This window comes from Salarias fasciatus, chromosome 12, assembly GCF_902148845.1.
Source record: "Salarias fasciatus chromosome 12, fSalaFa1.1, whole genome shotgun sequence".
Taxonomy (NCBI): domain Eukaryota; kingdom Metazoa; phylum Chordata; class Actinopteri; order Blenniiformes; family Blenniidae; genus Salarias; species Salarias fasciatus.
Genome location: NC_043756.1, coordinates 12,779,947 through 12,790,779, shown reverse-complemented (window position 1 = coordinate 12,790,779; position 10,833 = coordinate 12,779,947). Strand labels below are relative to the sequence as shown.

Here is a 10,833-nt window from a genome sequence, read left to right as displayed (position 1 = left end):
TCAGCCCTGGAAACATGTGACGATGGATGTCTGGTACTTGTCTTAAAAGTTTCTCGACTAACCTCAAGTACATTTCAACATCTCGGCTGTTAAGCGAAGCCAAAGAGAGACATTTACCATTCTTCGGTGCATTGCCTGCGTTCATCTGCTGGTGCCTGGCAGTCTGATCTCTGACCAAGCACCTGGCAGTGCTCAGCTCTCTGATAAAAAGCCCAGGCTTCATGTCACTGTTACTGAAAATGACACAGAGGTGGAAAATACTATTGGATTTAGAAATCAAAATCTGAAAAGATTACTTATTCCAATGTTTCTGTTGTTTTGTTTTGTTTTTCTGCTGAATGACATTACTGTCTTGTTTTATTAGTCTATTAGCTTTTGTTGATGTAGTTTTTTTTAAATTACATTGTACAAGTATTCAGTGAAAGTGTCCTCCCCAGCTTGTGTTTAAATATTACTTTGTGCTGCATTCTTTCATTATTATTCCATAGTTAGTTACCATTTTCAGACAACTACAATAAAATAAAAGTTTCATTTAACAATTTAGAAAACACTAAATTCCCAGGAATGCACAATAACATTAGGACAGCATTGGAAATATTCTGTTTTCTCTCCAGTGTTAATTTTTTTTACCAGAATTCTGTCTCAAATGCATATGCATAAGGTCCCATGGCTTATATAATAAAAAAAGAGGCACGGTTTTCCAGAAATGAGGCTGTTGTCACTAAGAACATCATCCAAGTCACTTTCACATTCAGCCTTTCAATTTTGTTTGAAAATGTTTACTGGTACTGAACCTGTGGAGTGACTGAGTCACTGAACAAACAAGCTGAAATCCTGACGGGACTCAAAAAGCTTTTCATGACCTTTTAGAAGGAAAGTTAATACCAAGTCTTGACAGGAAGGATTTTACAGTTTACCTTTCGGCCTTTCTGATTTTTTGGTTTTTGTTATGTTAATCTTTGTTCACCAGTATTTCCTTTTTCCACATAACCAGAATGTTCCTCACCAGTTTTTCATTAGATTTTTCATACACATACAGCATATTTCATATTCTGTGAATCAACTTTTTAAAATGTTCCCACAACTTAACTGGAACTGATTACCTATTCTTTCTGTCTATCTGACCTTTCTTCAACCTCTTTCCCATCCCGTTTCATTTATTTTTCCTATTTCTTCCTATGATTCTTCTCTAACTATCTATCTTGGTCACATTTGCGGTGTGCATGTGTGTGTGCATGTACGTTTTCTCTTTTAACAAATAATTACTTTTTTTTTATGAGGGGGGGGTCTATCTCATTTTCTGCTGTCATGTTTGATAATGTTAGAATCTCGTCGTTTAGTGTATGTTTATTGTAAGTTTATTTTTCCATTATTGAAAATGTTTCCACTGTCTCTGAAGGTCATTTGTTCATTTAAGTTTTAAATACTAATGTGTGTTTTAATTGTAAAATCGTACTATTTTATCCTTTTTTGTTATTATTTCAAAATACTGTAATGGTATATATATTTAACATGTTTTAATACTTAAGTTTTGAAGATATTTAATATTTTAATACCCATCCATCTTTAATTTCTCATTTTGTTATATCTTTGTGCAATGCGGAGCTGCTGGAATAACTGAATCTCTGCATGTGGGAATAAAAAAGTGTCATCTTGTTGTGTTGTGTTGTGTTGTGTTATGTTATGTCTCTCTCTCTCTCTCTCTCTTTCTCTCTCTCCCTGTCTTTCTTTTAAAGATTTCTTTCTTTACTGGGTTAGGGTTAGGGTTAACTTTTTTGTCTTTATGTTTTCCATTTTTTCAAGTGATTTTCCCTCCCCTGAATTATTATTATTATTTATATTTATTTATTTATTTTTTATTGTTATTGTTATTATTTTACCTGTTGTTTTTTTCCCGCACGCGCTGATATGACAGGTAGCTCGTGACGTCGGCGGCTCTTTGTCGGATCCAACATGGCGGCCGCCATGGAGCTGAGATGCTGGGGAGGAGACTGGGGTCTGCCTTCTGTCCACACCGAGTCCCTGGTGGTCCTGGTAAGCTTGTCGCCTGTCCGGTTCTGACCCGCTCCCCGCGTCTCGTGCAGCCGCTGTTTCTGCCGTTTGGCGGTTTGTTTTTTGTTTGTTTTAGCCTTGTTTCGCCTCCCTGCTCCGCCTCACTAGCCGCTGTGCTAACTCATTCACTCCTAAACAGAAAACTCTCTTTCCGAGTAAATCTGACTCTCCAGCCTCAAACCTGTGGCTGTGCTCTCAGTGTGGTCTGTCTCGCACGTCCAGCCGAGTGGCATCCGTCCACTCCCACTCAGGAATGAAACGTGCACCTTCAAGGTCAGCTTGTTTTGGCCTCTGACTTGTATCATTCCCTTTAACTTTTATACATCATAATCCTCCATCCTGTCCAGTTGCTGATGGAGGCCGACTCTGAAACCCTGAAGCCAAATGAACAGAGTAGTTTTCAGATGTTCGGGGTGCAGTTGTCTTTCTGTAGTTTCATCTTTAACCACAAGGTGACACTTGACTTTTTATTTTTTTTATTGAGGAGGCGACATTAGTGACATCTGTCAACCAAAGAAAAAAGTGACAATGATCATTTCTGATGGACCGCTCCTTGGAGGGAAAAAACAACAACAAAATAACAAAAACTTTATATTATACGTTTTTAAAGCAACATAATTTTTTTTTGTCACTTTTTAGTTTCTTAATAATTTTTGATACAATATGAAACCCATATGCAGTATCATATGTGTAGTGTTTCAGTGTGTCTTGCTCAAGGACACTTTGACACATAGACAGGGGGAGATGGGAAATCAAACCTGCAATATTCTAGTTGAGAGACAACCACTCTACCAACTGAGCCACAGCTAGTGTTTTTAATCCACTGGAAAAATGTCTCACTTCCAGTGTCAGTAATGCTGTTTGTGTTTACTTACAAATGAAACATGGTTCTAATTTGCAACAAAAACACTTGCAAATAACTGCCTCCTGGTTTCATTCACATATTACACACCTTTTGATTTCAGACTGTAGTTTTAGATTTGTTTGACTTTATGCTGTCTAAATTTATTTTTTATGCTGTTTTTTTGTGTGATTTTTTTTTCCCTTTTTCTTTTTCTATGAAGCGTTTTCAGGTCAGTGCTGTGATCAGACTCATCCTGTGTGAAACCCTTGTTGTGTTATAGACAGAGATCATACAAGCGTTACCTTGATTTAGTTAACAGTTCATGTTGCTGATCTAAGTAGTTCTATTTAGATTAGCCCAGTATCTGTAGGCAACACTGCTTTCTTTTTTTCTTTTTAGATTGTAGTAATTTAAGAAACTTTTCACCTTATTTGATGGACTCTGCTGATTTCTTTGTGTTATATTTCTTTCAGGCATACACCAAGTTTTCGGGAGCAAAAGTCACAGTTTCTCCAATAGACTGGACATGGAAGACAATAACAGGTGGGCTGCAGTCTGCCGTAAACCGGAATCTTCAGTTAAATATATTTCAGTGAGGATTAGGATATTTGTGAAACATGTTACCTGTATTTATACAGTGTTTTTCACACACTTCCTCTTCTTGTACATTGTTTTCATTCTTTGTTACTGGTGAATTCTTTTGAATATCTCTCTGTCTAACTACCTGTCTATGGTTTTTCTAATTTTCCATTTGAACACTAAGAAAATAGACATTTTGAGCTAAGGTTTTTGTTCTTGTCATCAGCATATGTGATGCAGTAATAGTTTGCATGTTTAACAGTATCTGTAACTGCATGACAGAAACGATATTGTTTTTCTTTATTTATTTGAAAACAACAAGTTCCCAATTGGCTTAACATGGTATTTTAAAACAAGAAGGTTTCTGATTAAATATTGTGATGATCACTGGTAATGAGCTTTAGTGACCAGGGCTCAATGTGTGACGTTAAGCAAGGTTGAGATCAAGGTCATCAGAGGTCAAAGATGTTTTCACGTGCCGCTTCGTTTGTCCACAGCGACGGTTCCAGAGCTGCTTTGCGGCAACTCTGCAGTTCAAGAACCGGCACAGATTCTCAACTTTCTGAGGAAACAGGTGAGAGTGTTTCCTTATTCATCATATAATGGAAAACACTGAACTGAGTTGCGGTTAAGTTTGTCTTTTCTTGCAGAGGTTCAATGCTGACTACGACTTGACGGCCAGACAAGGAGCAGACACGATGGCCTACATCGCTCTGCTTGAAGAAAAGCTCCAGCCGGCTGTGGTAAAGAGCTTCTTCTGTTCTCCTCAGACATATTGAGATGACGGAAGCGTCGATGCTGAGAGTGACGTTTTGGTCTTCACAGCTGCACACTTTCTGGGTGGATGCTGAAAACTACGCCAATCTAACGCGGCCTTGGTTTGCTTCACGCTCGCCGTTCCCCCTCAACTTCCTGGTCCCCAGTCGCCATGCCAACACCGCCCTCTCCCGCATCCTTCTAACCAAAGGGGAGGCGCCGCTGCACAGAATCACCGAAGTGGAGGGCAAGGTAGATACCGCGCTGCGTCGGTCTTCGTCCTGTCCTTCAACATATGCGTCGATGTGACCTGATCTGTCGTCGTCTGCTGCAGATCTACAGCGACGCTAAAGAGTGCCTGAATCTCCTCTCCTACAGGCTCGGGACAGCGGACTACTTCTTTGGAAACTCGTGAGTTCCCTAAGTTAATTTTTGATTGTGTTGATGGATGATTCAGGTACATCATGTTAAACAGCCCTTGAAATACAAAAAGAAAAGCACCTGATTTTTATATTTTCATGAGTTTCTTGCTTGTTTAGATCTTAATCTGCCCCAAATAAATGTAGTTAAAGATATTTAAATACCTTCACATCAGATTATTTGTTTTTCTCATCCTGTAAAATGGCGTCGGAAAAGTTCTGCTCACAAGAAGTGTTTTAATTCTGCGTCTGCATCGCAGTGCAGGTCTATAAAGTGTTTCCTCAGCAGCAGCAGCAGCTTCAGATATTGACATGAGTCACCTGTGTTATTGGGTGGAGAAAATGTCACTCCAGCCTGGGATGCACTCCTTTGCTTGAAGGCATTTTTCATTTGAAAATGTAAATTTCCATCCATCATTTCCAGGAAGGTTACATCCTGGACTGGTTGCCAGTCTGTCACAGGACGAACACAGAAAGACAGTCGGTCCTTCTCTCCCTGTGGTACTTTTGTCCTCCCCAAATAACCTTTAAGTGCATCACTTTGCACTGGGCAGGAAAACTGGGCAAACTGGAGCAGAGAAAAGACACCACAAGGGAAACATTTTGTAAATCTTTATGCATGCATGATGAGAAAACAAATGCACAAAGCACCTATGTGATAGAAGCATGTTCAGAAACGCTTCACCTCTGATCATTAAATTTGTTTACATTGATGAGTGTGAATGTTATGCCATTCACCTGAATTCTGCAGGTTAGCATTTCTAGTTTTCTGAAAAATGTATCTTTTGTTTGAAATTTGAAATATGAGAGAGGATCACGGAAACTTCAGCTCAGTTTTGGCTCTTTCTTGTTTGTTCATCTCAAATTCTAAAGTGTTGTTGTGAAACTTGGCCCTTGTTGTGTGTTTGCTGCTGTAGGCCAACCAGTCTGGATGCCTTTGTGTTCGGCTTCCTGGCTCCTCTCCATAAAGCCGGCCTTCCCAGCAGCCCTCTGCAGAGCCACCTCAGACAGCTGGACAACCTCACACGCTTCTGCGACAACATCCTCACTGTCTACTTCAGCACAGAAAGCCCCTGTAAGATCGCCGCACGCATTGCAGATGCTCCCTCTGTGGGCCTTCGGTCTGGTTCTTATCAATACCCGATGATTTGGGGAGCACACACACAAACCGTTAACGTCATCAGCACTTAACGCTTTCCTTCTGTACGCCTTTGTTTCTCTTCGTATCAGCTCTTTGTGCAGACTTGTTGAATGGCCTCGCACTCCCCTCCCACTGATTCCCCTCCTGCCGCTGCTCCTTTCCGTCATTTCTCTGCAGGTCCGCCTCAGCCTGTGCAGGAAACGATGGACGCCAATCTGCAGAAACTAACTCAGCTTGTAAACAAAGAGTCCAACTTGATAGAGAAGGTGCTTCTGCTTTCCTCTTCGCTTCGTCTGCGTCTCTTTGCTTTCAGCAGCTGATGTCGGTCGTGCGCAGTCTGGAGCGTCTGACTCTTCTTTGTCGTTGCAGATGGATGACAACCTCCGCAGCAGCCCTCAGCACAAACCCCACAGACCCGACCCCAAACCCGGAGCGAAGAGCTCCTCTCCAGCCTGACCCCGGCTCTGAGCCAGGCACCAATCAAAGAGCAGCTGAAAAGTTGTTGCTCAGAATCCGACACATCTTTTTGAAGTTTATTTTTTCACAGCTAAACTATGACTTGAATGGAAAATAAAGGAAAAATCAGTGGAAGCATGACTGTATAATTATGAGAGGCTATTTTAGGCCGTTTTTGATGGAATTCAAAGATGTCTGAAGGAGAAAGGAGTGTGCATGTGTGAGGTACTTGAAAAGGACGAGTGCATGTGTGCGGTTGAGGGAGGAATGCTGGGACGTGGTGCTCAATGAGAAAGACACTGAGAATTTAAAGAGAAGGGAAAGAAAATGAAAAGTCTCGCAGCCATGCTGAACCATACCGTTAAACCTCTGAGTGGGCCTTTTAACTTTTCTCTGTTAACCTTCTTGTTGTTTTAATGAGAGAGATTTAGGTTTCCTTTGAGTTTTTTTTCTCTTGTACCACAGACGATGGACATGAGACCGAACTGGTTCAGTGATCCTGTAGTTATGTTCAAACGTGTTGTTAATTTAATCATGTTACACTTCTTTGTTTTGATAGGGACAATTTTATATCCTTTCACGTCAGGCTGAGAGCGCGCTTGTCTTTCTGTCCACTCTTAAATCTTCTAGCATTATGCAGCAATATAAGGACTCTAACTTTGTTCCCGTGTCGATATGCTGTGTATAGCCTGTACAGTTGTAAATAGTATCAGATGCAGATATAAATATATATACACACACTTGCTTGTCATGATGTGTTTGCATGTTGTACGCCGTCTCTCTTTTGCAGTGTGGCTGCATGTCGTCACAAAATAGGGCTGATCAGCTTGTCCACACTCTTTGCTAAATGCACGGAGGAGCAGGACAGACTTCGCACACCGTGTGGAGAGTCTGTATGTTTGTGTTGTCCTGAAGAAACCACAGTGTCTTTTAATATTTTTTTGATTGTGCAAGATCGTAGGTGTTGTTTGTTCTCTCATATCTGTTGTTGCCTTGGTTTTTTTTTTTTCACTCATCCTTTTTGTAACACTGCTTTTATTTGGGTGTTTTTGTGCCTTGTTAATCGTCGCCTCACTCAGACCAAGGCGTCTGTTTCATTTGGGAACAACCTCTCCACTATCTGTTTAGTTTTCTTTTTTATTTATTGGGGTATCAAGTGCAGAAATTGGACTTTGAGGATATTTGGGAACAACACTGAGGAAAACATGTCAGGGTTCATACCTGTGATGAACTGCTGCACGTGACTCCCCTCAGGATTTTTGTTTATCTCGGTTCAACTGTAATCGTACTTGCAAAGATAGTTTTGCACAAACCTTCATGGAAGCATTCCCTTTAGAACACCACGCTGTAAAGCGAATATGTTCACTGCAGTGTGTGAGCCGTCGGACAGTGGAACAGACTTAAAGGGACCACCTGGCTGCTGTGTGCCTTCATGACTGCTGACGTCTTTGTTCAAGTGTCTTACTGTACATGTTATAAATGATCATTTCTGTTGTTGTCATTCATAATATTTGTCAAATACAAAGTTCATTCAAACATGTCCTCGTCTTCTTTTCTTACTGTTTTACACATTTCAACATTTAGGTCCACAAAACCAGCTTTCTTGTATGTTTTCTCTCTGGTTTTCAGAACCACGTCTCATTCGTGAGTGCAGGACTCGCTGCAGGGTGACTTTGTTTTCCACTAACAATTAGAGAACATCTCGCTGAGGCCCACGTGTTTTCGTGACCGCTTGTTTAGATGTTGGGAGTCGAGCACAGAGGGCTCTTTGTCTGGAGCTGGCATCGCACTTGGAAAAACTTCACCGGGGAGAGAAGTGATGCATACTTGACATCAGATATTGTCCGAGCCGCTGGTGAGGTGAGAGAGAGAAAGGCAAGACTCATCCAGAGCTCTGTGCAGCACGTTTGGACCTGCTTTCATTATTTTTGTGCTGACTTGGCATTTCCCAGTTCCAGTGACGCTACTGTCATTCTGTTTATGCAAAATGTCATTTTTGAAATCTCCGTCTCTAAGTTTGTGTCTTTAAATCCATCCTCAGATGAGCTATAATAAGAATTTCTCAATCCCGGTGTTACACAGAGCCAGAAAAAAAAGGCAGTCACGTTTCAGAAAGCCTTCCCCGCAGGCTCCGGCTGAGCAGTCCAGCACATGGAGGCCAGCAGCTGCTTTCCCTGATGACTTGCATGTGTGTGCCCTTTAGTCCTTTGATTCCAAACTCCTTCCCATCCCTCTCGTTTTTCCCCCAGAAGGGAGAAAAGGTGTCCGAGATGAGTGGAAAAGAAAGTGTGAGTGACTGGAAACTAGTGATGAAATAATTGCAAACAGCTCGTTCCCTGGAAAACCACTAGGATGTGATGATATTGGTACATTACTGTAAGCCATACAGAGGTTCCAGGCAAACATTGCCTGACAGCATTTTTTTTTTTTTTATTTGAGGTCAAATGTGAAAACTGAACATAAAGCAGGAAATCAAAGATCATTCATCTCCTGTGTCAATCCTATAATGTGCCCTCTATAGTACAGTGCTGCTTTAATGTATGATGATAATGATAGTTGTGATTACTAATAGACCATTTCTGACCAATATGATTATTTTTTTAGCCATTTCAGCTCTCAGCGATACTGGCCCCTCTTTGAAAAAAGCCTTCGTTTTTAGGTTGAATAAAGGTTGTTTTGTTTAATGGTAGGCTGTGAATTGGGCAATTTTATTCAGCCTAAATCCCAAAACAGTGTTACTGTTAAATATCAGCTATTGCAAAAAAATAAATAAATAAAAATAAATAAATAAATAAATAAATAATAGTAATAATGATAATAATAATAATAATAATAATAATAATAATAATAATAATAATAATAATAATAAATTCAGCACAAAATTCAGCCTTTATTTTAAAAAGTGATAAAATGGAAAAGTTTGTTCAATTAATTCTGTTCTGACCTAAACATTGCTTAAACTGTTAATAGATGTATTAAGAGATTTAAATACAACAGTTACTAGTTGGAATCACTAAAGCTACAGTTGGCTACGGTCATCTGAGTTACGTTGCTCAAGAAAATCTGCCTTTTTTTTTACTAAAAGTTATCGTATATTTTTTTTTACGTTTAATTTTTTGTTCCAAAAAAGCCATTTAAATTATTACAGGTTTCACTAACTTTTATATTTCATCTTGATATAACGTAGAGCAGTGCTAAGGTCTTTGAGGGCCACATTTCACCTCCTGCATGTTCTTCAAATGTGGGTTTAATAATGGTAAATCAATGTGAACCAAAACCTATTAAGGGTTAATGCTGAACATGAACTTAACCTGCCACTGATCATGTGCACACAACGGGTTTGTTTATTGCTTCATAGTATAACTCAAATTAAAGGCCACGCCATGTGTAACCTGGGTTGCTCCACTAACAATGACTGCATTTGGGATCTTAATACCAGACTCCTGTATGAAGTCCATACTGGATGTGATTTCAGTATTGATATCAAATCAACCGGCTCCTGGCTGGCTCGCCAAATCTGTAACCTCAGGTTGCCAATTATTTTACATTCATTGTGTTTTTTATCAATTTGGTGGCTTTATATCACGTTTTCTGTTTTTTTTTCTATGAAAATGGATTAGTTTTGAGCTTTTGACTTCACCATGCTTTCAGAATAGATGTGATTTTGTATAAAGAATGCATGAAGGTAATTCTGATTGATCTTTTCTGGCCTGTTCATAGGTCAGGTTTTTTTTTGTGGATTGTTTCCTGTTGGATTTGAGTGGTGGATGTTCATCGCTCGGCGTGCGGGTGGAGTTTCCGACCGGGACCGGAGCCGCACTCCGCCAGGGTCTGGAGCTTCGCCTGCGGGAAGCAGTGGGGCTGCACAGCCCAGGATTTTGGATTTCCCGGTGTGAACTGGGTGGCGAGCCAGGACGAAAGAACACGCACGTTGATCACAGATTCTTCTCCTTCACAGTGGTAGGATTGAACTGATCACTGACACACAGACACTGACACACTGGAGCACTGACACAGTGGAATACAAACTGAAGAACTTGATTTTGAAAGGGCCCCAACGGAACAAGGACTGCTTGGGAACTGGGTTTTCTTTTTGCCGGCTTTTATTATTTTGATTTATTATTTTCCATATATTCTTCTACTTGCTGTGTTCATGTCAATTGTTGTTGTGATTTCAAATAATACGTTTGCACTCAATCAGATTGTTGTGTGTATCGTATTTGATATCTAATCACTGGCTCTTAAAGATCTAGAATCGCTCTGATAGTAGCCCAATTGATTTGATTGATTGACACCCACCTGTGCCTTATTACAACTTCGCAATATTGGTTACACATGCATACAGTTTGTTTGCTTTCCAGACCGTCCTGCTGAGTTTGAAGCCATGTGGCCTGCACCTTTCCATAAGGATGAAGTAAATACATGCTGCCTTGCCACTTCTATATGGTCCTTCATATATAATAGATGACAAGATAAAAATGAAAATTTCAATAAATTGCTCATTCAATCCATTCATTCAATTCATTCTGATTCTGATTCTGATTCAGTAATCAATCAGTAATAAAATTTAGCCACTTGAGGGCAGA

The 10,833-nt window shown here is 40.1% G+C and overlaps 1 protein-coding gene across 2 annotated transcripts; it reads left to right on the top strand.

Annotated features, from left to right (window-relative positions):
- The first annotated feature begins 1,948 nt into the window (after positions 1-1,948).
- On the top strand, positions 1,949-6,547 carry mtx3 (metaxin 3). 2 transcript variants are annotated; one of them, XM_030105395.1, is made up of 9 exons: positions 1,949-2,034; positions 3,370-3,439; positions 3,973-4,049; positions 4,126-4,218; positions 4,301-4,483; positions 4,566-4,642; positions 5,568-5,725; positions 5,969-6,057; positions 6,161-6,547. In XM_030105395.1, the coding sequence occupies exons 1-9, from the start codon at positions 1,954-1,956 to the stop codon at positions 6,245-6,247; spliced, it is 915 nt and encodes a 304-aa protein (XP_029961255.1). In that variant the 5' UTR covers positions 1,949-1,953; the 3' UTR covers positions 6,248-6,547. The 2 variants fall into 2 exon arrangements, with proteins under 2 accessions (XP_029961255.1, XP_029961256.1); XM_030105396.1 differs by lacking the exon at positions 5,969-6,057.
- The last annotated feature ends 4,286 nt before the right edge of the window (positions 6,548-10,833 follow it).